This window comes from Terrapene carolina, unplaced genomic scaffold (genome assembly GCF_002925995.2).
Source record: "Terrapene carolina triunguis isolate 2854851 unplaced genomic scaffold, T_m_triunguis-2.0 Scaffold837, whole genome shotgun sequence".
Classification (NCBI taxonomy): domain Eukaryota; kingdom Metazoa; phylum Chordata; order Testudines; family Emydidae; genus Terrapene; species Terrapene triunguis.
In genome coordinates, this window is record NW_020665188.1 from 76,073 (window position 1) to 102,054 (window position 25,982).

At 51.2% G+C, this 25,982-nt stretch overlaps 1 protein-coding gene across 2 annotated transcripts in view; it reads right to left on the reverse strand.

Moving 5' to 3' along the window:
* ETV5 (ETS variant 5) overlaps positions 1 to 25,982 on the reverse strand; it is a 37,221-nt gene that overhangs the window by 6,227 nt on the left and 5,012 nt on the right. For both annotated transcript variants that reach the window (XM_024206352.2, XM_024206351.2), the window contains exons 6-11: positions 14,202 to 14,331; positions 12,981 to 13,268; positions 7,235 to 7,494; positions 4,218 to 4,280; positions 2,601 to 2,669; positions 2,128 to 2,297 (exon numbers count right to left, since the gene is read on the reverse strand). In XM_024206352.2, the coding sequence (XP_024062120.2) occupies positions 2,128 to 2,297; positions 2,601 to 2,669; positions 4,218 to 4,280; positions 7,235 to 7,494; positions 12,981 to 13,268; positions 14,202 to 14,331 (980 nt within the window). The remainder of the gene's footprint in view (positions 1 to 2,127; positions 2,298 to 2,600; positions 2,670 to 4,217; positions 4,281 to 7,234; positions 7,495 to 12,980; positions 13,269 to 14,201; positions 14,332 to 25,982) is intronic.

Consider the following 25,982-nt stretch of genomic DNA (forward strand, 5'->3'; position numbering starts at 1 on the left):
CCCCCCCCCCCCCCCAAAGGCAATAAAAGCAGACTCATGGCAAAAGCATTTACAGACTGAAGAGCCGCCTGTCAGCGTTCAGAGGGTGCTCAACTGGAAGACAATCAAAGCCACTTGATTAGGGAGCCTGCCAAAAAAGCCGTTTGAAAACCACAATTTCCATGCACGGCGCAATAGAGATTATGGATCATTACCCAGAGTGCACTGCTCAGCGATGCAGCTGGTTTCAATTACTTAAACTGCTTCTTCCTCTGCGTCACCCTGCAAATGTGCCCCGATGCTCCTCACAGAGGGCGATCCAAGAAGCCCAGTGCCTTCTTGGGATCACCAGGGCAGAGCCAACAGCTACATTGGAAACCTCATGGACCCTGCTAGGTGTCCAATGCACCCGGCAAGTGCTGGGCCAGCCCAGGGCCACATGGGCAGGGAAGGCAACATGCTAGAGCGAAAGGGAAGGAATGATTCTCAAGGAGTGCCCGGGGAGAGCGCATGAACTGGCTGCTACAGCATAGGAGATAATGACAAGCATCCAGGGCTCCTGGTTGGCAGATTGCTTGCTACCAATCTGGGGCTCTGGCATAGCAGGACGCATGAAGACCTGGGCTTGTGCCATCTGTTCAACACATTCCCCTTGGGCTGTGTTACAGGCAGGAGAAGATCCAACAACAAGCTGTGACACAGGGCCCTACCCAGGGTCACCAAGCAATGGGCTCCTGTGGGTGGACAAACGAACAGGGGCTGCGGAGGAGACAGTCTGGTTTCCACAAGAGGGAACGCTCTTCCAAAGGCAACGTGCGCGTCTCAGCCCTGGGCAAAGCACCGTCACTGCCGGTGGGAATATGGGCCCCTAAGCAGACGGACCTGAGCAGGACATGGCTTACACTGGCATCACAGCAATAACCCCGTTACACCTTTGTGCTTTGCAGTCGAAACGGCCCTATTTTGGGTTCCCAGCTGTTCTGGGGCAGGAGGGACATATTTCCACATGACAGTTCTGCTTTTCGGTATCTGCTGAGACGGGAATTGGGGCTGGAAGTTGCAGGTTAATTGCTCCAGTTGCCAATGGAGACAGCATTGCTGGCTTTTACATCTTGAAGACCACTCAAAAGCAGACTAAATGTAAAATAAAAGCTACAGACTACACTGCTGGCAGGACTTGCATGTGTCATGGCCACTACACCTGCGATTGCCTGTAGTACCCAGCTGCGGAATCGCGCCCTTGCTCCAGAATCTACATGTCCATTTGAAAACCATTCTAGCCCTTGGAGCAGCAAAACAGCCCCAAGTAAGCAAACAGAAAACACACTCCCTTCACCCACAGGAACAAAGCATAGCAGAGGCAGCTCAGAGATGGGAACTGCTCCTCAACCCTCACTGTGCTGTATGTTGACTCTGAAACCTAGTGATGACAGTCTAAATATCAACATTAACTATCTCACTGCTGGATGTTTCCACTACAGTGATTGAGGCCCCAGCACCAACCATAAATCTACCTCCATATTCCTGCCCAAGCTCCAGCACTCACCCCATCTGTACCCTCTGCATTTCCAGTGTGAGGCAGACTGCATGGCTAGCCCAGCACTGACTCTACAAACGGAGAGCTTAGCGCCCCTGTCCTAGGGGAGCCAGAGTCTCAGACCTCCTCCAGCACTGGGCAAGAGCCAGACTATTCCCCACCACTGCCCAAGCATATACCAAGGAGGCTACATTTGCTCCATCCCAAGGCTCTGTCTGCCTCATCCAGCCTCCCTCAAGAGGCTGCAAAGCCACTGTACACAGCCCCTGCTCACAGTGCCCATGGGTCTCCCCTCTGGAGATCCAGAGCACACTCCATGCCCCCAGCAAAGATATTCCCTATCCTCCCCCCTCCCCGCCCCCACCTGCCATTTAGGGAGCGAGATGGGTGGAAAGGAGAGAGCCCTGATCAGCCTGAGGCTCCAAGCCAGTCATTCGTTTCCAGTAAAGTATTAAACCCCATTAGACTTAATCCTTCCCCCGCTGTTCCCCCCCACTGCACCAGGAAATGCCCAGAGCGCTCGGGGGGAAGCGGGTTGGGAACAGAGGCCTTTGTTTCTGGGTTGTAACCAAGCCAGCAGCTACTGGCAAGTCCCGTGTCCGGTTCCGTACCTCTTCGGGCTCGATCAGCTTGAACTCCATGCCCCGGCCTGTCCAGGCAATGAAGTGGGCATTGGCCGGGTCATCCAGGAGTGTGACCAGGAACTGCCAGAGCTGCAGCGACCCTCGTCTCTGGTATGGAGGCCCCTCCCGATACATGGTGGGCTCCTGCTTCACTTTCCCTGTGTGGGAGGAGAGACGTGTTAGATCACCTGCTCCCAGCACCGCAGGCTCGCCGCTGACCTGCTGTCTCCTGCACTTGGAGCCAGCCTGGCTGGTCTCTAGCCCTAGAACAAGGCTGGCCGAGGATGTCACCATGCCATGGATAGAGAGTGGGGCCTGGCTACAGAACCCAGCTCCGGCATCCTTTTGCCACTGGCTTGGGTTTCTTACCCTGTTTTTGTCAGAAGAGCCGGCCATGGGAATTCTATGAGGCAGCGCCATGCCTGCCCCCCCACCCTGCCGCATTACAGCCAGTGTCTTACCTTCCAGCCTCTCCGGCACCACGCAGGTGTCATCAAAGTACAACCGGGCATCTTTGTCATAGGAAAATCCTAGGAGGAAAGCATGCCCATTAGCTCCGCAGTCCAGACCAGAGAGGCGACCTATGCTGAAGCATGCATGCTATAGGTGCAGAGGTGTGATTAGCTGATTGTGCCATTGAACCAACCAAACCCCAGATCAGAAATCTCCTGGACATCTGCCAGCTACCCCCTTTGCTTACAGAGGGCTGTGGCTTTATTTGAGGCCCATCTTGTGCAGTTTCTTAGAAAACTGAAATCTGTCTGGTATGAATCCAGATCTCCACATTCTAGCAGAATGTTTCCTCACCATCCTAACGGGACAGGCAGCCAGTGGCATTAATAAATGCTGACTGTCCATCAGCCAGCTCAGCAAAACAAGCACACTAAAAAGGCTTTCAGTAGACCATTGAGAATGCACGAAAGACCCAGCTGAGACCAGTGAAATCCCAGCTGCTACAGCGCCATAGCCACAAACACGGCCTTGGTTGGATTCCAGGCTACAAACCAAGCAGGACCTTTGTGCCGGGGTTAGCAAAGGCACTACTGGAGAGTTAGAACCTGTAAAAAACCACCATATTCCTGACTGCACAAACTCATTCATACCTGCCTTTTGGATGGACTTATCTAATGCTCAGGCCCAAACCCTACTGGTCTACGGGCAGATTTGGAGCATGGATTGGTTTCCTCCCCTTCACCTTGAGGCCAGGCATGAAGCTAACAGCTTTAGAAAGTCAGCACATTTCACTTGCAAGAAGCACATCCGAGCACAGTCCCTTTTCTGGACTAAACGGTGCATCGGCTCACTCGGCCTGGCCCTCAGAACGTTAGATTCTATTTGCTGGCAGAAAACCTGTCTAGACTAGTTCAGTGAGCGAGCTGAAAGCCACTCCGCTGGCCAAATACCATTCGGATTTCTCCTCTTCCCCACCCCATGTAGCTCCAGTAACTGAAAACCCTCTTACTGTCTCTATCAGGCATGTTATCCCAGACTAAAGGGTACAGGCAAGTACGTGGCCATCAAGATGTGTGGCTGAGCAAGGCAGCGTGGTTTCCCCTTGCTCTCTCACACAGCTGGGATGGTCTGTTAGCTCAGGTGAAGCGTCAGTTGAAATGGAGACGCACTATTATTAGCAGCTGCATCAGGCACAGCCGCCCGTACCACCGTTTAATACACCCAAGAGCGAGGCAGGAAGGAAGAACTCATGCTGCGGTAAATGGGAGTCTCAACAGTCGTACGGAAGGATACAGAGCGCCTGGTAAGGGGCAGATTGGATCTCTAAATCAGCAGTGACGCTGGTTTGCTATTCCACCTGCTTTCACAGTGGTGCTGGACTCACCCCAGTACAGAAAGGAAGCTACAGATGGGTGGGGGTGGGTACCAGAACCAGGGAAGTTCCTAGGCCTCTCCCTTTCTAAAGCAGTGGTGGTTCTGTTACTGTAGTAGCACTGTCAAGGGACACTCCTCAGGGTTCTTTGTGTCAGCAGCCTCCACAACCTTCAGCCCCAGTCAATGACACGCAACTGTGCGCCCATGACCATCCCCGCAGTGCTCTGTCTTGTGTACACACGTGCACTTACCCTCCTGGCCCGTGGGGAAGTAGCCCCCTCCTCTCATGTATGACGACTGGCAGGTAGGCACTTCTGCAATCAAAACAACAGCCGAGTTAAGCCTGCGCTGAACCAGGCAGCGCTACACCCTGGCCACATGGCACAGCAGAAGCAGTGTGCTGAGATATTCCGGGGGGGGCGGGGCTGTTACATAGCCGCTGTGCGCGTGGTGAACAGGCGCAATGGCTTAGCACCTCTGCCTGCTGGGCGGGGTCAGTGTCACCCCGTCACGGGCTGGAGTGTCCTTCCGGGGCCCTGGCGCTGCTCCTCGGTACTCTGCATGCCTCCCATCCGGGATTGGCAGCACCATGCAAGCAGGAAACTCCGCGAGATCACACAGCCCTACAAGCAATTCTATTGTGGTGACATATGATAGGGCGCACCCCGTCTTCCCGGCACCCTATGGCAGGGCCTGTCCCTACCACCCCCACTCAGGGCAGAAGCAGCAGAGGGGGGGGTCCTCCAGGCCTGCTTAGAGAGGCCTCCCAGAAGTAGCCAGAGCTCAGCTGGGACCAGAGGGACGGGGGCTCCTCTCTGGCCACAGGAGCTCGAGGGGCAGCCAGGGTTTGATCCTGGCTGCACTTGCTTAAGCTGGGAGAGAGAGGCGCCCTGGGAACATCAACCCCAAGCTAAGGGAGGAGGCTAAAGGGTCCAGGTGGGAAGAGGCCCAGGGAAGCAGCAGCAATGAATAGCACGGAGCTGTGTGTGGCTGCTGGGTCCCTTGGCTGGCACCGAGAGCAGTGGGGGCACCATGTTCCTCCCCTCCCCAGGGAAGTGGTGTCAAACCCAAGATGGGGACAAGGCTCGTTTGGCAGCCCAACCTAAGGGCTGAGTTTAAAGGGCCCAGAGCCGGAGCTGAAGACCGCGGTGAGGGCAGACAGACAGTTTTGCTGGACTTTTGCTACCCTGGAAGGGTTCGTTTTGATTGTGTGACCAGCCAGAGGCTGAACCGCTGAAGACCTGCTAGGCGAGAGCAACAACCTACATGGGGCCCTGGGATCAGGAAAAGGGCTGCAGTACTGCACGCAGCAGCAAGAGGCGCTCAAGAGGTGAGAGCTCCCCACATAAGATTTCAGGGACTGCTCGAAAGATTGATCATTCACTCAATGTTCGCTTTGACTTGCAGACTTCCCTGAAAAGAGAACTCCCCCTCATCTAGGAAATCAGAAGCCTCCAGGCCAGCTCATAGCTCTGAACTATTCCTAGCCCATGTGACTATTTACCCCCTTGGATTCAATGTGAAAGATAAATCCGAGACTAAACTGAGGTGTCCTGAATTTGTGGGCATGAATAGGATACTGCAACTGCAGGTACAGCATATTTATCCTGGAGGTCTTATAAACCAGCTCTTCTCCTCTTCCTACAGGGGACAGCCCCCTTCTCATTCAATCCCATCGCTTTGCAATGGCATGCGGTCTCAAAATGAGTAGGGAGAGGTTATCAGCACAAAGTACAGGCTCCTTCCTGGTTTGGAAAAGGCAATCCAAATTGACTTGCAAAGGCGATTTGGAGACACTCAATAGGGAAAGGTCTGTTTCAACAATCCAGGTTAGTAGATGGTCTTAAAAGAGACCAAGCCCAATATTTCGTCTTCTCCCAAATAGCTCAAGCAACACGAGAAGGGAGGAAAGTTGAAGATAAACAAGAGTCCTTCAAAAAATTTAGATCCTCTCCCCCCCCACACACACATCTGCTCCATTTTGTTGCTGACGACTGCATCCAATCCTGCCTTTGAGAGGTCACCGTATTTTTAGGCCTAAGGCGATTAGAGGATTTTCTGTTGTGTAGCTAGGCCCTGCATGGTCAGCAGCCAGCAGAAATCACACTATGGGTCAACAGAGTCGGCTACCTGGGGCCAAGGGGAAAGCTTAGCCCGAGCCCACATAACTCTGTGTGCTCAGATAACCTTTGCCCCTGTGAGCTAAGGGAAGGAGGGGAGGAGGAGGCGTTCTGCACACAGGTCTGCAGCGCGGTCGAGCAGGACCGCTGTGCAGATTACTGGCATTTAGATACAGCAACATCTGTTGAGTGCCTGATGCTTGTTCTTTATACAAAAAAGAGTCATCTGACATTCTAACTCGGTTAGACATTAGCTTGGAGGCAGCGTGCGGGGCGCGGTTTCCCACACCCGCAGTGGGAAGCGCCGAGGTCACACAGGTCACCACTTTAATGCAACATTATCAAGACACCTTAGAGGAAGTTGCCAGCTAAACCTCAGCAGAGGGCCAACTGCAGCGCCGTTCCTCTCCTAGCGCGGCAGATCTAGTGGCACTTTGCAGCACCCCAGTGCTGGCTGGGAGATGGGGAGAGATACAGCTTGGCTCTAGCCTGGAGTGTGTGAATCAGCTGGAACTCGCTGCATCAACCTGCTCCCCACCCCAGCCATTCGGGGAAGGACTCCAGCCACACAGACGGCTTGCGCACGGGGTGCTAGGTTACGGGCAGAAGGCGCTTCCTTCCACAGGGCCTCAGCAAAGCCTGGGCACTGACCTACTGCCAGCAGGGGTTCTTTGGAGGCATTTTGTTGGCATGAGAAAACCAACACACTGCTGTATGTAAACACTGCTGTTCCCTTCCCCATCGGTCCCTCGCTGTGCTTGGAAATCACCCAGCGAACTGAGAGGGCATAGCAGCGCCTGCTCCAGCTTAGGGCATGAACCGATATGCTGTTCGGCTTCAACAGAGCCATGGGGAGTGACTTCTCCACGCTCCCCCTGCCAGCATTCTGAAGCTGCTGCAGTGCCTGCACTCCACCCTAGGGAGCAGCTTCCCTTTCCGAGACGCCGCACTCCCTACAGGCTCTGGCTGAGGTCCGCAAGTTCCAAATGGGGTCTATTCCTCAGACGAGGGTGCTCAACAGCCTTCGTGAAGCCCCGGGGCCCAGGGTCCTGCGCACGAGGAACACTATAGCAAAGGCACCAAGGTGTGGTCCTGGCTAAACCTTTCAGTGGCATCTCCAGAGCTGGAGACCCAACTCCCATACAAACCTGAGTCAATGCAGTAATCCCTGGGCTCCTGCTTAATGCCCATTGGAGACTGGTATCCATGCCTTGGAGGCCCTGGAATGCCCGGGACACCGTGCTCATAGAGGGGATCATGGTACTCCTGTTTGAATCCCTGAGGAGGGTGCGGAGCGGCCGGGACTATAGGCTCGGACATCTGCCTGTGGTAGACTGGGCGACTGTCTCCAGGAAGGCCTGGCGGAGGAGGGAAAGGGTGGCAGGGCTCAGACAGCTGTCTCTGAAACCTTTGGGGTGGGGTAGGGGGAGAGAGAGAGAGCGAGAGAGAGAGAGAGAGAGAGGTGTTACTGTACGGTGAAAGCATCCATTCCCAGCTCTGCCGAACAGGCAGCCCACAAGAACTCACGCCCATTACCCTGACAAGAGTAGAATACCTAGCCCTGTTTTCCCCACTACTAGCCGCTATTGGCAATGCCCAGGGACCCCACCGAAGACGTTCATTAACTAGAGATTACAGGTGTCAAATGCACTTGCCCTGTGAAACAGAGGCTGAGCTGCAATTCTGAGCTAACTAGCTGCAGCCTTAGGTTTCTGAGCAATGCTCAGAGACCGAGACTGGATTGGTCCCTCTCCCAGGCTCTAGCTACCACACATGGGCCCTTCCAGCCAGTGGGAAGCAAAGGCAGTCCAAAGAAAGCAAGCCCATCACCTCCACAGAATGACCCAAAGCCAGGGGACACGGTAACAGAGGGGAGAGGAGGGCAAGGCCCTCGTAAGCGCCGAGGGGAGAGACACCTGCTGGCGGCTGTAAGTGGGCCAGCTCACAGCAGTGACTCGCATTCAGCCAGCCTTTTACTTGGGGACCTGGGGCACATGAAAGGAGAAGTGGGATGTTAGAGCCCCGAGGACCCTGTGACACCAAGCATGCGGAGAAGGGCCTTGTGGAATTGAAGCAGCATTGTGGAAAGGACGTTGGCAGGGCTACATCCTTCGTAGAGTTCAAAACACCATCTTGGGGAAGAGTCTCCCATGGCACCGAAATACCATCTTCTCCTTGGAGGACAGGGTAGATGGTGGACCAGGAGCTCCCTCGTTGAGAGCACCACAGTCACCTCCACCTGGAAAGTGGCTTTCCACACATGAAGCTAGCTCATCACAGGAGCAACATGGCTCAAATCGAACTAGCATCATTCTCAGGATCACCATGGTCTCCCACAATGCAGATGGCTTTTTAAATGGGATGCAGTTAGGCTACCAAGTCCTACATGTACTTTATGATCAGGGTCTCTGCAGTCCCTTATCAACCCACCACTCAGGATAAGACAAAACCAGCAGCCATGTGGGCCCGGATGGATTTAGCCCATGGCAGACTCAGGCAGGTGAAGGCAGCATTCAAGCAGTTTTTGTGCAGACCAAGTCAAGAGATGCTCATGAGAGGTGGGGCGGGCCCAGCCCGGCCAAACCTGTTTCACTCCCTCCAACATCCGGCCCGGCTCCCAAGTGCTCCACTCCCCAGGCACAACCTGGTACCTGGGTAGCTCATCAAAAACGCGGGTGATGGAATCAGGAGATGTAACTTGTGCCACACTGCCCTGGATTAGCCAGTCATCCAAGTAGGGGAACACACACACACTCAGCCAGCGCAGCTTGGCCTTAGGCCCCTCCCCATGCCCGCCTCCTGTTCTGCTATGGGAGCTATCACCAGGCTACATCCAGATGAGGGTGGGGGAATGACACGTCACTGCCCTCCCCTGCCTCTCAGGGACGTTCACCATCTTCATGGGTGGGGCATTCGGAGCAAGTCCGTTCAGTCCCTTCTGGCCAGGCCATCGCTACTGGCTCCTTGGTCAAGAGCCCGCTAGCCAGCTATTGGTAAACAAGGCCGCCTGCATCAAGGAAATTCACACAGACGTGGCTATGGTAAGGTCTAGGCCCCAGAAGACGGGCCCACTTGGCCGTGACCTTACAGCAGGCATGTGAGACGAATACCTGCCTCCCGGGAGACCAGGGAGCCCCGTTCCTACCCCTTGCTGAGGACAAGACCCCATGGACAGGGGACAGAGGAGAGAAGAGAGAAGAGCCCCAGGATGTTCTGCTCCTGCGCTGTCACACAGCTTGGACTGAGGAACTGGCAATTACATAACGCTGAATCCATTCCAACCTGAGAAAGCCAAGTGGCCTGTAATCTGCCTCTGGGGCTGGGATTAAGCATTTAACTCTCTGGTGGGGTGTGGGCCTCTGAGCTCTCATGGATGCTCAAGTTGGCAGAGATCAACCTGGGCCATTGCAGAACACAGCCCATCTGAGGCACCTCTAGCCAAGTGACCTGCTGCTGAACCTTGTCGCACATCCTTCCTGGATCCTTAATGCTCCAGTTAAGGAAGCCACTGAAAGGTGCCCAGGCATGTGCCAGCAGCAGGCACAAGTTACGATTTGCTGTACCCGGGAGAGGGTATGCCGGGGAACCCCCAGCCGGTGCCTGCAGGGGAGGAGATCGGGATGTGAAAGGCATCCGTCCCTATTTGTAATGCTCCAGAGGCTGAGTGCTGTGACTTGGGAGAGATGCGAACAGGAGCCCAGCCCAGCCCCCACCCCACAATTTGCTGCTCAACATCTCAGCACCTTGAAAGGCGATCTCTACCAATCAGTTCCTTTCCCAAGCACCAAGGCCCCTGGGACCTTTGTAACTGGATCCTTTGCAGCTGACGGGCCTGGATTACTCCACTTCCGATGGATGCCCCTCTAACCTTTCCGCCTGAAACTCTAGCACTGTGGTGGTATGGCCTCTGCAGGAAGAGGCACTTCCGGATGGGCGCGAGCCAGTAGCCCAAGCATAGCTGTCAGGTCGTCTGGAGCTCACAGCCCTGGGGGCTGCAAGGCGACCTCAGATGCTAGTGCCATTCACTAGGGCTTTTTTGGAGAGGGTGGGGGGGGGAAGCGAGGGGAGAAAGATGAGAGCAGAGATATCCAGGGAGGTGGGCTCAGCTTTTGAAGCCCAGTGTTGACTTGTGTTCCTATGGTTTCCACTTGTGCAGATTAGGGAAGCATTTCACATCTCATCCTGCTTAAAATAAAGCACGGCCAACTTTGTGCACTGACCTTCATTTGACTATAGCCCCCGCCTGCCCTGCCTGTTCCTCTGTGGGATCGATCCACATCCCTCAGTGGAGACAGAAAACGAAGCGCCCGTTTACAGAGACAGAAATGGGGAAACCTGACAGACAGGCCAGCTCAATTTGTAGCGAACCAGCCCCCCCCCCCCTTTCCAGTCCCCCGTTATTTCAGCAGATCCCATCTTTAAAGAATTCTCCGCCACGCACGTCTGTGGCACTTCGGAGGGAATAAATCAATGGCGTGGCTAACTCAGACTAAGGAATACAGATGAGGATGCAGACTTCCTACCCCCTGAACTAGGCAAAAGCCCATCTAGGTCTTTTAAAGCAATCTAACTACCTAGGTTCTAGCAGCACCAGCTTAAGGAAAAGGACATGAACAAACAGCAAACAAACTGTTGAAACTAGGTTGAACCCAGATGCTTTTTTTTGCGCATCTTTGTCACTGCAGCCGGTCTTGTGTGTGCAGATATGTTCCACATAGCTCTCTGGGGACTTTGATGGAATAAGATGGATACACAGCTTGGCAAGAGTCAAGCAGAGTAACTGATAAAATTCAGCATCAGGCTGAAAGGTAGAACTAAGTGGGTTGTCACGGTGCTCTCTAGCAATGGACTGAGTAGAGACAACGTGAAGCAGTGTCAGACACTCAGCAACGGGAAGGTTTACAAGCACTTGGGAGGCTATGGTTAAAATACACAGTACAATCCCAACAAACAGCAGAAGTGTGATAAAAGCAACACAATAATCCGAGGTCAAGGAAGCATGACTGTCAAGTGATTTCCAGACAGGAGGGAATGACTACATCGACAGATGAGCAAGAAAGTGGTACTGCAGAGGAGGGCTTCGCATTGTGGTCTGCATTGCTGGAAAGTTGGGGTGAAGTGGAAAAAAACATGTTGAGAATGTTGCCTTGTTTTGCAGAACACACAAATACTCCTAGCACATCACCCCCAAAGCTTGGAGGACTTGAACCAGGGTGGAGGATGTTCAGCCAGGAGTTTTGGCAAGGCCGTGTGAACAGGGCGGCAGGGTGCTGGCTCCACTAGAGGATGTTCTCAAGAAGGAAGAAAGCAGCTGAGATTCTTGCAGGAAGTGACAAACGTTGCAACAAGCCCATTTAAAAAAAAAAAAAAATCCAGGCTCTGCAGTTTTCATATGTGCATTAAACTTCGAACAGGAACAGAGAAACAGTGCAATTCACCAAAACTCATCTACTTGGCTCTGTGAAGGGAGGAGGCACGTGGCAAAAGCAGAAGATAATTATCTGCCTTGACTCAGGCAGATTAATCCTCAGCTTGAGTCAGTACTACATTAGTGTATGGGCAGCACACTAAAAATGTTCGAAAGGAACTAGTGAATATTGAAGAAAGCAATACAATGCAAGGTTTGGAGAATAATTTCTCCTTGGTCTTAAGAGAATGGGACGTGTTCAGTCTAGGGAAGAGATGGGCAGGGGGTGAAGATACCCAAAGTGTATCTACAGATACGTGAAAGGCATGTTCTAAAGATGAGAATCAATTAATGCCATCAGTAAGTGACGACAGAAGCAATGTGGGAATGGATAGCAAACAGAACCTATCACCTCTATAAAATCAGTTCAAATCCCACCCAGGGGCTTTGTGATCCAAAGAACTGGCTGCTCCATTTCCTAAATCAAATTAGTTTAGCGGTCCCAGTCCAAGTGCTGTTTGACTAGCTTCTACAACAAAACTCACAACTGGTACTGATCGGCACATTTACTGCAGTATCAGTCTGACGAGCAAAACGGGCAGACACACCAAACTAACAGCTCATCCCTAGAGGAAGTCATTCCCCCCCACCCCCCAAGCCAGATAGGGGTTTGAGAGAAATTGCAGGGGTGGGGGAGGTCAGTGCCATCACGGCTAATGCTGTGTCTCTTCTGGGAAGAGCCCAGACAGTCTCCAAGGCTGCTGACCTGCATCTTTTCAAAAGAAAAGAGCTCAGAGAAAAATCTGCAGAGATCCAAGTAATTGGTGTAAACTACAGCAAAGAAAGTTTCCAATATTAACATTGATCATTTAGGCAATGGAACAAACTGCCAGAAGAGCCCTCTAGGCATGGATCCAAGACATAGCCCCGAGACAGGATTCTCTAGTGTTCTGTGAAGGCAAAGGAAGGCGTTCCAGAAGCGTGCTGTTGTATTGGAGTCAGAGATAACCCTGTTTTCCCTTTGGGAGGACAAGGCAGGCCCCAGGCTCACTCTCTGTTAGGAGAGGGAAAAGGGGAGAAAGTTGCCTAATGTTCGACACTGAAATAGGTGATATACCTTGACAAGTGTGCTGTTACAAGCCAGCCACCCCAGCTTACAATAATCCTGTGGTTCCAGGACTGGAGAAGGAATGTTAGCAACTACGCCACAGGTACCACAGCGCCCCATAGAAAACTGTATTTCCTGTCCCCAACACATGGTGCAAGACCAAGAGACGACCCATCCCTGCCAAGGGGGGGGAGGGGGGGGGCACATGAGGGCAGCAGGCTTCAGCAGTGTTATGGGGGGGGGGGAGAAGAGGCATGTGACCCCGCATGTCACCTCTGGTCAAACGAGCAAAACCAATGAGGAAAGAGCATTCAGAACACAAGACACCCGGCTTCTTGCTGTGCATGCGCCATGTGATAAAGCAAACCTGGCTCATTACCTGTGCTCTGCTGGATACTGGTTTTCAGGCATCATCTTTGGCATGTGCATGGGCTGATGAGGTGGCCGGGGCACAGCGAACGTTTGCTGCCTTGGCTCCTGGAGAGCATGTGGGGCAGATGCTGGGGGAGCCCCCCGCAGCGCACCTGCTGGGGCAACATGGGCAGCGGCCTGCACTGACGCAGCAGGTGGAGGGTGAGGAAGCGAGGAACTCTGCTGGGCAGGGGACACGGGGGTGGCAGGCGGGGTTAATGGCTTGAACCCAGCAGGGGGCTTCCTGTCATAGGCACTGTGAACAGAAGATGGACAGGACCACGATGTAATGAGTACAGCATTCACGTGGCTTCACCCACTGCTCAGAACAACCCAGACTTGTTTGCATTCCTAGTTGTCAGGCAGTGACAGCACTAACACAGCCCGATCTGCTAGCAGCCCCAAGGGAATCTTTGTACTTCACAAGAGTGACAGACAGAGGCTGCGTCACAGGGGCCTGCTTTAACACTTGCCACACGTTTTCCTCAAAGATAATTTTAGCTTCCACTCATGAAAAGTAAGAGAATAACTTGTCGTATTTCCCCCCCACCCCCCTCAGGCCTGTTTTCGGCGTATTTTGCAGGAGTTAGCTGTGACCTGTTTGATGGACCAACCTCTGCTAATCGATACTAGTAGTTAACATGCAGCTGAGCATCACCTAGTGCTCACTAGCAGTCAGATGGCACTATGCGTTAGAGAGCCGTGTAGATTTCGTTTCCAGGGAAATGAGCATTCTGAAGGAGCCTGCACGCACAGTGCTGTCCAGGATTCCTGGAAACCTTTGGATGTCTAAACAACTGCCTTGGTGCATGTTAACATACAAGAGCCCTAAAGAAACATCTCTCAGAAGCCAATCCTGCCCATTTGCGTATTTAGGGTTGTTTTTACGGCTTAAATCAGCAATTGCAAACAGTGCTCATGGAAACACAAGGAAATTTGATGCTCTGTGCAGCCTGGCACTGCCCTCACTTCCATGAGCTCAGGAATTTAATCAGTAAGAAGCTAGCTCTCAAAGTGAATGCGCTTTCAAATCTCCCTTCCAACTAAGCCTGGAGGGGTTTTCATTAGCAACACAGAGGTGATAACATCTGTCTCAGATGGATTCTCCAGCATCTGGTTTCCATGCCTCCCAGTCCCCATGCCACCCCCACCTTCTGCGGTCCTGGGGATGAATCTCAGTTCTACCTACCAATAGTTGTAGAGGCACTTGTCTCCATAGTTAGCACAGAGAGCCTGGTCACGGCTACAGGATGACAGCTCGGAGGAAGGGCTGTGGAGTTCCCGCTTGATCTTTGTCGGAGGTGGGGCGTGAAGTACCACTAAAATCAGAGGAGGGAAAGAAGTGATTAACATGCATCACAGCTTCTCAGTCTCCATACTTGGGACTATTGCTGCAATCCGCTAGCATGGATTTCAATGAGCGCGGAGCCATGCAGGAGAAGGAAATGGATGGATACTTACAACACTTAACTGCACGTACTAATTAGTACGCAACACAATCCTTTTTAAGAGCAGAATCTCTGTAATTTTACTCCCCTTTATGCTTAAAATCTGAAATTTCAGCCAAAGTTTTGTGACAGTAACGTAAGATCTCCACGTACCGTTCGGGAGACGGGGCTTACATTCACACACCGCCTTTATCACAGAGGATCCTTCGCAAGTGACCTGCTTATTGCATCACTGGAATTCAGCCTCCCCTGGACTACAGGGCAGCCAGCCAAGCAGAAACTGTGCACAGCATGTTGCCCAGTAGCAGAAGTAGGGAGTTTTGGCCAGGCACCGGGAGAGGCCCATATTTTAAAGGAGCAGGCCTTGGTATCTTAGTGGTTTCAGATAGTAGACAGGCCTCTTAGCTGTAATCTGTTCTATCAAGGACATCAAAATCCACACCCACTTCCTATTGCCTGAGCACATCCTCGAAAGCCAGGAGCTTCCTGACACACAGCCTGGCACGGGAGGGCCAAGAATCAACGCTGTTTCTTGCACAGAAAGCGACCCTCGCCACCATCATTGCAATCCAAACGCTACTTAGTAACTGCGAGCAGACCTGCCTTCCACTGCCTCGGAACACAGTGGGCCAAGACTCCCAAGAAGGGACACACAAGCTAGCAAAGGGGGACAAGCCTTCAGCCTGTTCTCGGCAAGGAGGCAGCACAGCTGTGCCTTTCAGAGGTGGACTCTGAGAGTCTGTTGGCTGGCCCCTGTCACCTGTGGAGGAGGATGTAGGAATACAGGCTGCATCCATATCCCACAAAGGGAAAACCATTTGTCAGAGTGATCGGGGACTTGTGCTGCTTCAGCTACAGATAGGGGCTTGGGAAGGAGAGCGGAGGGGACTTTAATAGGATGTTGGCCCTTTAAGGGAAGCTTCAGGCCCAGTACAGTCTGGTTCTGATTCCCACCAGAAAGCGGGTTGGATAGCAAGGGATTCTGGGAAAGGCAGAACCCTGTGAGGTATGTAAGCTTCTTGTTCAGTCTGAAGAAGCCAGCTTCAAAGCAAGATCTGGTTGTGCATCATGAGTGGGGAGGAGGGGGTTACCCACTGAGCAAAGGACTGGAGTACCTCAGTGCAGATGCCGGAGCCCCAATCCATGCAATTCACCCGGTGCAAGCGAGTGCGCGGTGGCACCACACCCCAAGGAGCAAGAGAGCAATGCAGAAGCAAGACAGGAGCTCCCACACCAGCCACGGCCAGAGGAGATTGACCTGGAACAGTGGGAGGGCAGTATTTACTTCCCGTATAGGGTGGCATGTGGCATCTAGTAGGGAGCCAGTCTCTCCCCGTCCTGGTATCACTGATGTCTAGGAGTGGTCACAGTTCTTTAATATGTGACCAGCAGAATTCCCGCCGCTCTGAGAAACAACAGCGACAATTCTACAAGCTGGTCTCTTCAGTGGCTACCCACGACCACCAAGCCACAGGAAACTACACTTTTCCCGCTCTGCAGGGAGCTAGAGTGCCACTGAAACAGTCACTGACAGAACAAGAGCTCGGGCCCGACCCCACCAGCAGGATTATCTGCTCCAGTAACAGGCCCGGACTGTCTTCGCTGGACTGCCACCGGCCCTAGACACAAACCAGGCTGGGGATCAGGCTGAAAAAGTCCAACAGGTTCCCCTGCGGGTAGCGGGAAGACTGGATGAGGCTCTCTGGCCTGTGTCATGCAGGAGCTCAGACTAGGTTATAAGAGTCCTCTGGCCTTCCCAGCTATGGAAAGCTGGTTGAGATTTTTCCTTGTGTCTTTTAGAAGGAAGTGGGCCATTCACTGGGTGAAACGTCAGCCAGTCAAACTTAGCCCCTGCACAGAAAACACAGAGACTAAGGCCAGGTCTACACTAAACAGTTATGTTGACCCAGCTATGTCAGCAGGAGTGTGAAAAAATCCACATACCCCCAGCTACGGACTTAAGTCTATTAACCCTCCACCCCCCTCGGTGCAGACAGTGGGAGGTTGACAGAAAAACTCTCTCGGGGCAGTGGTTTAACACTATAGCCACTGTGGCTGTAGGGAGTGGCTACACTGAAGCACTACAACTGTGCCACTGTTGCAATTTAAGTGTAGACAGCGACCTTCCACCATCGGCTGGTATTGGGCATAGCTCTGAGAAGAAGGGAAAAGATAAACACAAGGATTCTGGCCCAGCAAGTGTGCGGAGGGAGGTGGTCGCTCAGCCTTTGGGGGAGTCTACTGACTGCATAAAGAGAACTGCCACACAGCTCCCAGCTGGGGTACGGGTAGAACATTACATGTTGCTCTTCTGAGTTGGCACCTGGATTGTGCTTGCCTGCCATGCTGTCCTTTTCAAGTAGGGAAGGGAGTGAAAAACAGAGCAACCCCTCCCCCAGACTCCATTTAGCACAAATGATGGTGTTTGCTGGCTCTTTCCATGAGCGAGAAGGCAGCAGAGGGGGATCAGCAGCAGACATGATGGCAGCCCGCCAGAGGATCAGATATGCGATAACCACATCAGAAATAGTCTGGTGGTGCTCAGCATAATGCATGTTCCCATCGTGCAAAGCAAGGGCAGTTAGTGATCACTGGGGCAGCGGAGGAGCACAAAGAAGAGGGAAAGGCGGTGCAGAGCCTGCCCTCTGAGGGTATGTCTACACTGCACACTAAGCTCAAGCCCCACTTCTGTCCACACACAAATCAGTCTGATGCAGATCAGCAAGCACTCAGGGGCCAGGTCCTAAGACCCTGCTAGGGGGTGGGTCAGAACTCAAGGGCTGCTGGGACTCAGGTCCAAGCCCTGTCATTTTGCAGGGTGGACACACGTCAAGCCGCAGATCCTAGTCAGAAGATCTGAGTAGTGCAGTATGGACCCTTAGCACGGCTGAGACTCCCAGGTCCACCAGCTGTAAACCCAGGCTTGCAATGCAGCGTGAATGCTCAACAACTGGCTTGGAAACACCTAGTATATACGCCCGGGTCCCACAGACCCAGGCTAAGCATGCAACATAGACAGACCCTGAAAGGGCAGAACTGTGGTGACTGTGCTGAAGGGGAATGGGCCGAGAGCTCATTGTAGGAATGCGATTAAAGAGGTCCTGTTGTCATATCTACAATACACTTCAGAGGCTACATGAAACGTCTGTTTAGTTATAGAGGACAATGCTTCTGAGGCACGGCAGGGAGCCAGCGCATAGACTAAGTGCAGTGCAGCTCCATAACTGCATGAATACAGCAGAAACCTGCTAACCTGCAAGTGAAGGTTAGAATGTTTGCAGATTAGCAGAATAAAAACTACAGAACGAATGCCTCGGCGCACACCTGGTTCGTTTGTCCAGCCAGCTGTTTACCTGGCCGTTGTACAGCTGAATGTACTGTTACAGCTTGTCAGACATCGTAATCCAAGCCCCATTCTTAGAGTACTCTGGACTGAGAAGTGGGGAGATGCCACTGTTGTGGGTGTGATTCCCAGTGCACAACAGCAGCTAAGGTTCACTCTACAGGGTCTCACCTGTATGTTTGTGGACAGGGCAGTCAAGAAATGACTATGAAGAGTTGCTTGCAGTAAAGTGACTGTGAAGCCATTTAGACAGATCTGCTCTAGAAAGAGCAACTTCACTGTGAATCCCCCCCGCTAGCTGGTTCCCAACCACTAGGCTTTACTGTCCAGACGGGAATTGAGTATTTGTTGCCGGGCCCTAATTTGGATTCAAAATTTAATCTGGAGCCCACAAAGCAACACAGAAAGATGCCATCCTACTCCTGAGAGAGAACAGGAAGACTCACCCCTGAACTGAGGTCAAGAATATGGACAACACTTTTTACTAGGCAGCTTTGCCTGGAGTACACCACTTCCTCCCAAGAGCCAGCTGCAAACCAAGCTGGAGAGCCCAGCTACTTGAGCAGATTTTACAGTAAGGAAGCTTTTCCTCCATGAGTGAACGGTTCACACGCACATCCCCAGAAGCCTTCCACGAGGGAAGCACACAAGCAAACCCATCAGCAGATTGGCCCCTTCTGCGATTGTGGGCGAATTCTTTGGAAACTGTGAAGATAAGCAAGCAAGAAGGACCCATGTGTTTTACAGGGACAGACCTGCTCAAAACTTGGGGCAACTACAAGTTTTGACGCAGCACAGACATGGGTGGCTCCCGTCTGATTCAGTGAGGTCCCCTGGGTTTTGCTACACCATTACCATGTCCACTGAGCTCCTGGGAAAGGGAATTCCCCTGCTCAGATATTGTCAGTGGAGCTCTGGTCTCTGGAGCACTCCCTGCCCTTTGGCAGCATGCTAGTCAATCTGCTTTCCCTTCCGACACCACTGGACTGGGAGGCAGTGGTTTGCTACAGAGCACAATGCAGAAGGCAGAGTCCATGGCTGTAGAAAGCCCAGAATATAAAGCTTCAAGTTATGGGTTATCAAAGCCTTAGGAGTCATCTGGTTTTGGAACCTGCTTCCACAAGGCTCAACAGAACAGCACCTTGGGGTTTTGCAGACAGGCGGCCCCATATATTTAACCTTTCTTGTTTGCTGAAGTTGCAGCTATTTTAGCATTGATCAGGCTTAACAGGGCTGTGGCTCTGAAGGTCCAGTGAGGCAGACCCAGCCACGTGCAGGTCCACCCTGGCGGTTGGGGAGCCAGCTGTCAAACAGGGTCAGGAACCACTCACAGCTTGGTTTCAGATAGCTCAGGGGAGAAGTTAGTGCCCATTTGATGGTAGCCTTCAACTACCTGAGGGGGGGTTCCAAAGAGGATGGAGCTAGGCTGTTCTCAGTGGTGGCAGATGACAGAACAAGGAGCAATGGTCTCAAGTTGCAGTGGGGGAGGTCTAGGTTGGATATTAGGAAACACTATTTCACTAGGAGGGTGGTGAAGCACTGGAATGGGTTACCTAGGGAGGTGGTGGAATCTCCATCCTTAGAGGTTTTTAAGGCCCAGCATGACAAAGCCCTGGCTGGGATGATTTAGTTGGGGTTGGTCCTGCTTTGAGCAGGGGGTTGGACTAAATGACCTCCTGAGGTCTCTTCCAACTCTAATCTTCTGTGATTCTATGATCTGAAATCTGGTTTATTCTCAGTAGTTATATTTTCTGCTAGGTATTTTAGAGATGTTGCCTCTATAATAGGAGCCAAAGGAAATATTATTAGCAGGCTAGTGTCTTCTCTGCGGGTCAAGATGCGCCTCATTCTGTTCCAGCTCTGGTAGCCAGAGAAGCGGCACAAAAAGTTGGGGCTAATCCAATTACTTTTACAGGATTTTTCCTCCCCACTGTACTTTGAAGCTGAAGTTTGTCAGCTACTGTATATACTCTGTTTTGGTTGGGGTATGGTCTGCTGGGGGGGAGGGGCGCATCTCATTCAGTAACTCGGCTTTGATCTGCTTACTTCAAAAGCTAAGAGCTGGAATGCAGTATCCCCTTTCTCCCGACTGAAATAACACCAGCTCCGAGTTAGACAGCTAGCATTGCAGTGAGATGCCAGCATGCACCTAAACAGTCTCCACCTTCTTCATGGAGCTATCGCCACTGGCCAAAAGAAAGTGACCTGCAAAAGTTCCACCTCTCTGAGACTTAATGGCTCCTGCAAAAGAGGACCCCAAGGATCCTGCTGGTGGTGGACACAGGCCAGCCCTGTCCACTGCCCTGAAGAAGCAAAGCTGTCCCCGCAACCCATACAAAGCTGTTCCTGGCTGGCTTAGCACCGGCGCAGCTGGAAGACGCTGGGCTGGGTATTGAATTCTGGGGTGTGGAATGAAGCAGTTTGGATAGTTGGGGAAGAGAGGCAGCACGTGGAGGGTTAAATGCATGAGAAATTAGGTAGTGTTCGTTATTGTATGAAGCCAATAATTACCGCCTTGCGTTAATTACTGCTCCTTTGGGAGAGGGCCCTGTGGGTCAGAGAGCCCGGAGGCACACGTAACTCAGCACTGACAGTAACACTGCCTCTGCTTGCACAAGCAGTCGTGAGAAATTCAAATGCCCATCCTACTGGCCGTTTGAACTTGCAGATGGGTTTGCGGAAATACTAAAAGTGAAGTTAGTCACATTAAGGTGGAATAAAAAAATTCCACGCCCCTGAGTTGTTTGAAGGACAGTGTCCCTTTAAAACCTAAACCAGATCACTCCCAGTTGAGGCTGCCTCCGACATACTCTGAGTCTGTTCACTATATATAATTTTTTAAACCAACTAATAAATGCTTAACTTAATTAATTGCTAAAAGCAGCCACTCTAGGCAAGGGAGGACATCAGAGTTCTTTACCCAGTAGTGACTGAACAATACAGCCGGGCTTAATCAGAAGTGGAGTATTAGCTCTACACAGTCTGAATATATCCCCCATACACTCGGAGAGACCAGCCCTGAACTAAGTGCTCCCAGCCTTCCCGGCTAGTTAGCTGCTCCCCAAATGCCCCCAGGGCTAAAGCCCCCAGCATGGAACCCCCCATTGCTCAGCTGATACTAAGGGACTAGGAAAAATCCTGAGAGGGTCTTCATAGCTAAGTCACTCCCCAGTTCTCTCTCCAACCAGGAATGGAGGAGGCAGCTCGGCTCTAGGCTCAGCTAATTAAGTTGGTCATCACTAAATTTAAAAAAAAAAAAAAATTGCCTGAGATCAGAGGGCGCCGCAGAATCCTTTACGGCGTGTAGACCTGGCCTTCCATTGGTCGGTCCTTCTCCTTCAGGAGACATGCAGAGACGGGCACTCACAACTGTGCCATTTGCTGGGGCAGGGAAGAGTAATTACTCTCTTGATCAATCCTTGCTTTAGTGAAGGCAGAGGCATTCGGCAATGCATGGTAGGTTTACTGGGCCCCCCCCCTCTCATTAAGTGGCAGCCACGCTTCCCAAGTATATTCAGGCTGCCCTTCAGCATGTCTAGTGTTAATTCCCTCCCTTGGAGAGAAAGGCTATCACACCCATTAAGCCTGGCCTTGCTGAGCAGTGGAGCAGCAGGGAAAGCAAAAGGAAACATATCTTGGAGGTGCTCCAGCTGTCAATCACAGGCATGTTTCTCTCCAACAGCCTCTGTGTTGTTTGAGCGGGTTGTTTTTCCGCCAGCAGCACAATGGGGCCTGGTTATTCATTGAAAAAGTCTGCAAGCGGGCACCGCCCTCCATTCACAACCAATTTGGAACGCTCCATTCATTCAGAGACCAAAAAACAATCCCTCCCGCTCAGCGCTACCATTCAAGAAAAGGGAAACGACACTTAAGATCATAACAGAGACCAGCTGTCCACACAGAGAAGCCTGCACTGTGCGCAACGTTTACATAAGGAATTCAAACACTGCAGGAATGGCCTGCACTGCGCTGGGGAACTTGGCTTCTTGCTGCGTTCGCTCCAAACCCGCATGATTGTGCAACTCAGCTTGTGGCGAGAGCCGGAAACGCCTTTCGGCCAAAGGAGGGGGCAAGAAGTTAAACTTGGGCTCCTTTGTTCAAAACAGAACTGCAGGGTGCTAATGTCTGGGTGAGATTTCCCACACTGACTTGGTCAGTGGACCACTCTGGGACCCCCCGTCCCTATTTCCCCTATTGACTGGGAGGAAAGAAGATCTGCCCAGCCACACCTCAGCAGCCCTGCTTTGCTTCTGGGAGCTGCAATCAACTTGGAGAACTGCTGATCCTCACAAGGGACTGAGCATGCTCATGGCCAGCAGAGCATAGATGCATTACCGAGGTTCCAGGGAATGGGGAGAGGAGCATGAACTGCAGAGGTCCCTCCATATACCAGAGGTGAAAAAAAATAACCTTCAACAGCTACTTTTGGGGGATTAAAGCACATGGCGGGGAGCGCTTGTTCTGATTGCCTCTCCTAGGCTGCATTGGAGCTGGACCCATGACACCCCCCACAGCTAGCCTTGGAACGAGGCGTATTTCTGCCGGCCAGTTCATTTCAAACCATCCTGTGCTTCACTTCCCCTACACACCGGGAGGACACAACAGCGGGCGGGGCCCCAGTAAGAGAACCATCACTGAGCTAATAACAAAAGTGATCATAATCCATTATTGGCACCAGCACCGCTTTCCCGGGCGCTGCCTAAGAAAAGCTTGCTGTGCCAGCGCATGGCTGGAGCACTGATGTCTCAAAGGCCACGTGTGAGGGAGCACACACGCGCGAACAGGCTTCCACCCTCTCAATTCTACTGCTCTCCACTATAATTAGAAGCTGAAAAAAGCAAGTGACTAGTTTAACTATAGAGAAGGTTAGAAAATGCATCTCCCCATACCATTATGAGATGCAGCCGTGAATGTGGTACTGGCAGGATGGAACCCACAAGAGCTGCTCCATGTTTGAACTGGCTAGGTAAGCGATTTGCTGCTTCTAAGTTCTGCTCTTGCCTGGGGGCAGCACCAACACATTAGCCTAGGACGGACCCTCTGCCCTACCACCATTGAAGGGAACCTATCTGTCTGCCCAGCCTGGCTTTCACTACAGCATTTTATTACATTTCACACCATCAGCCTGACAGTGCTTTTTATGAGTCAGACCAGAAAATACCACTTTACCCCATTTGACCCATCAAACTCATGTTCCCTGCCTGTATACTCAATCCTAGAAACTTAGTTTCAGCATCTTTCCACAAGGCTAAGTTTAGGTTATTTAAAAAAGGATTCTAGCATCCAATGCCATCGCCCCTTACTTAGCTCACCACAGTGAGCTAGTATCCTCGAGCGGATAAGAATTTGATTCGCTGTTGGAAAGGAAAAAAGCAGATATCTGCCAACTATGTCCTGCGTCGGTCTCTGCAGGAGGTCCAACTAGATCAGAGGTTCTCAACCTTTTCCGCACCGTGGAGAAAAGGTTTGGGCCCCATAAAGAAAGGGTGAGTGGCAGCAACACCCTAGGACTACTCACAACCCTCAAGTTACGAACCCCTGGGGCTAGATCTTAGAGACCTCTTCTGGTCTTAAAATAAAGCCTATAAAAGATTCAGGGCAAGAATCCCAACCCAACCCCTAGAGCTGATCCCATCTTGTCTCTTTGAGGAGTCCAAGGGGGGCTGGGGGGGGAAGAATGACACTTTTCAAGCTCTAATTGAAGCCTTCAACATAGCTCAGTTTCATGTCAACCTAGAGCTTTTATTTTCTCCATTTTACTGACTCTCCAGAGGGGGTGAGAAAGAAGGAACAGGCATTCTCCTGTGCAAACGAAACAGACCACAGCCATTCACAAGTAAGTTCAAGGACACCTGCTGATTCAAATCCTTCTACTCTCCTTCATAGCAGTAACACATGCCTAACCCCTTTCAACCATGTACTGACTTTGAAGGGATGCTGTTGACTCCAGTATCTGCCCATATCTAGGTTCTGTAGAATCAAGCTCTGAGAAGGTCAATAAACAAGTGAACCTTCTTTGTCATTTTTGCAACCAATATATTAAAGGAGTGACCACCCTATAATAGGACTGGCTGACTCCACTGATTTCAGCTGTCCAGGCTGAGAGAAATGCAAGTAAACAGCACAAGACTTGGGCATTTCTGGAGAATCCAGCAGCATGGTGCTCGCTTATTTTGTTCGCACATTTCGCCGCTCTGTGCCTGTTCAACCTTTATTTAATCCTCAGGGCGCTGCCATTCAGGGACGTGCCTATGGTGGTCACACAGCAAAGCTATAGCACAGCATGCAACAGAACACCAGCCTCCTGGCTTTCTTGGTTTTAACCACAAAACCATCTCTCCTCTGAACGAAAGCAATGTGACTTTATTTGCTTTAATGACTTAAGGTGTTACTGGGGCCCGAGGGAAAAGCTTGCTTACAACAAACTCTGATGCTTTAAAGAACACCATAAATGTAACAGCCTGTTAGACAGCATGGCGCTGATCCTGCAGCAGCAGATCCCTGTGGAGCATCAATGAAGGTCGCAATCGACACAGGGAATGGCCATTAGAGCGCTCACAGCAGGAATAGGGCCTTAAAATATTTGCCTGCCTCAGACTAACCACCTGTCGAATGGGTATGAGTGGCCAGAGGTCACAGAGGGTCCCATCTCTCTCGCCTTTGTTCCAACCATGCACTGGAACCCCTGGCTGTGCGCACATCCACCCCCAGCCACTTCTGGGAGATGAATGTTACAGCTACAACTGGGAAAGGGTCTCAGTTCAGGAATTCAGCCTTTGACGCTGGAGACTGAGAGGAACTTTAGGTCCATGGCTCCCTTATCCTGTGGAGAGCAGGGGATCATTTCTCCTCTACATTATAACAGGATACAACTAGGCTTGGCAGAATTCCATTTTTTATATATTTGTTTATTTCAACAGAGAATATCAATGTTCATTTTAAAACATTTTTTCAATATATTGTTTAAATTATCAAAGTTGTGCAAAATGATGGGTTTTAAGCATTTTTTTTAATGTTTGCAGCTGCTGGAAGTTATGGTGGGGGTCAGACTAATTATTTAACTGTTTGAATCTGTGTCTCCTGTCATTAAAGTTTCATAACCGTTAAAACACAAACTGTTCACATCACATGTCAAATATACAACGTCAATACCCTTAAAGAACTCTAGGGTTCTCAAATAGCAGTTTTCTTACTTTGCCGCTTGGTAAATTTTGATCATCATCAATGGACGTATTTGTCTGCTTGTGTGTTTGGTGAAAAAAAAAATCAAGGTGTACCAACATTTGCCAATTAAAAAATGAAATCCTTCCAAGCCTAGATACAACACATGATAAAGTGACCCTGTCACCCAGAAGATGATAAAACTCCAGTTTGCTCTTAAGATGACCTTATAGAAAATCTTCAGAGGAACGGGTTTGATGAGACCATCTCGGTTACTGTGAAATTAACAGCAAAAACTGGTAGCGGCTTTTCTTCCCGAAGCCTTCGCTGCATTGTCAAACTTTTGGCAAGGTGCGACTGATGAGACTGACTTTACCCAGCCCCGAGAATGCCAGACAGAACGTTTGCCACGGAACTATGTACAGGAAGGGTCACTAGGGGCACACTTTGTCCTCCAGAGAGGCATTTGTGGGACCGGAAAAGACACCCAGCATTCTCGTGGTGCGGCTTGTCAGCTCCACCGACAGTGGTTTGTGAATATTATGTCATGTTATTGCATAACAGCAGGACGAAGCAAAACACACAAAGCACAGTCAAATCCCCAAAGGACAGCAAAAAACTCAAAATTAAGGCCCCCACCCAATCTCAACAATAGCAAATAAGGACAAATGTGTCATTTGTGTTGACAGTGTCCCTTTAAATAGTGCAGCGGCTGGGTTCAATGCCAAGACCGCACGTGCAATAAGAAACATGGACTATGGTGTTCTTGCAGCAGTCTGTATCCACAGGCGTTACTAGGCACTGAAATCCAAGTGTTCTTTATGCTCCCCTTAGTACTTCTTGACCATTCTGTTTATAAAAGGAAAGCTACTGGAGTGCAAGACTGCCATCCCGCCCAGAGGAAGCTGCACACGGGTGCATTCCAGGCCCCACCATGACCTTTTACAATACACAATATTTGTATTCCTCTTTACAGGCCAGTGAGGGCATTAAAAAAAAAAAAAAAAAAAAAAAAAAA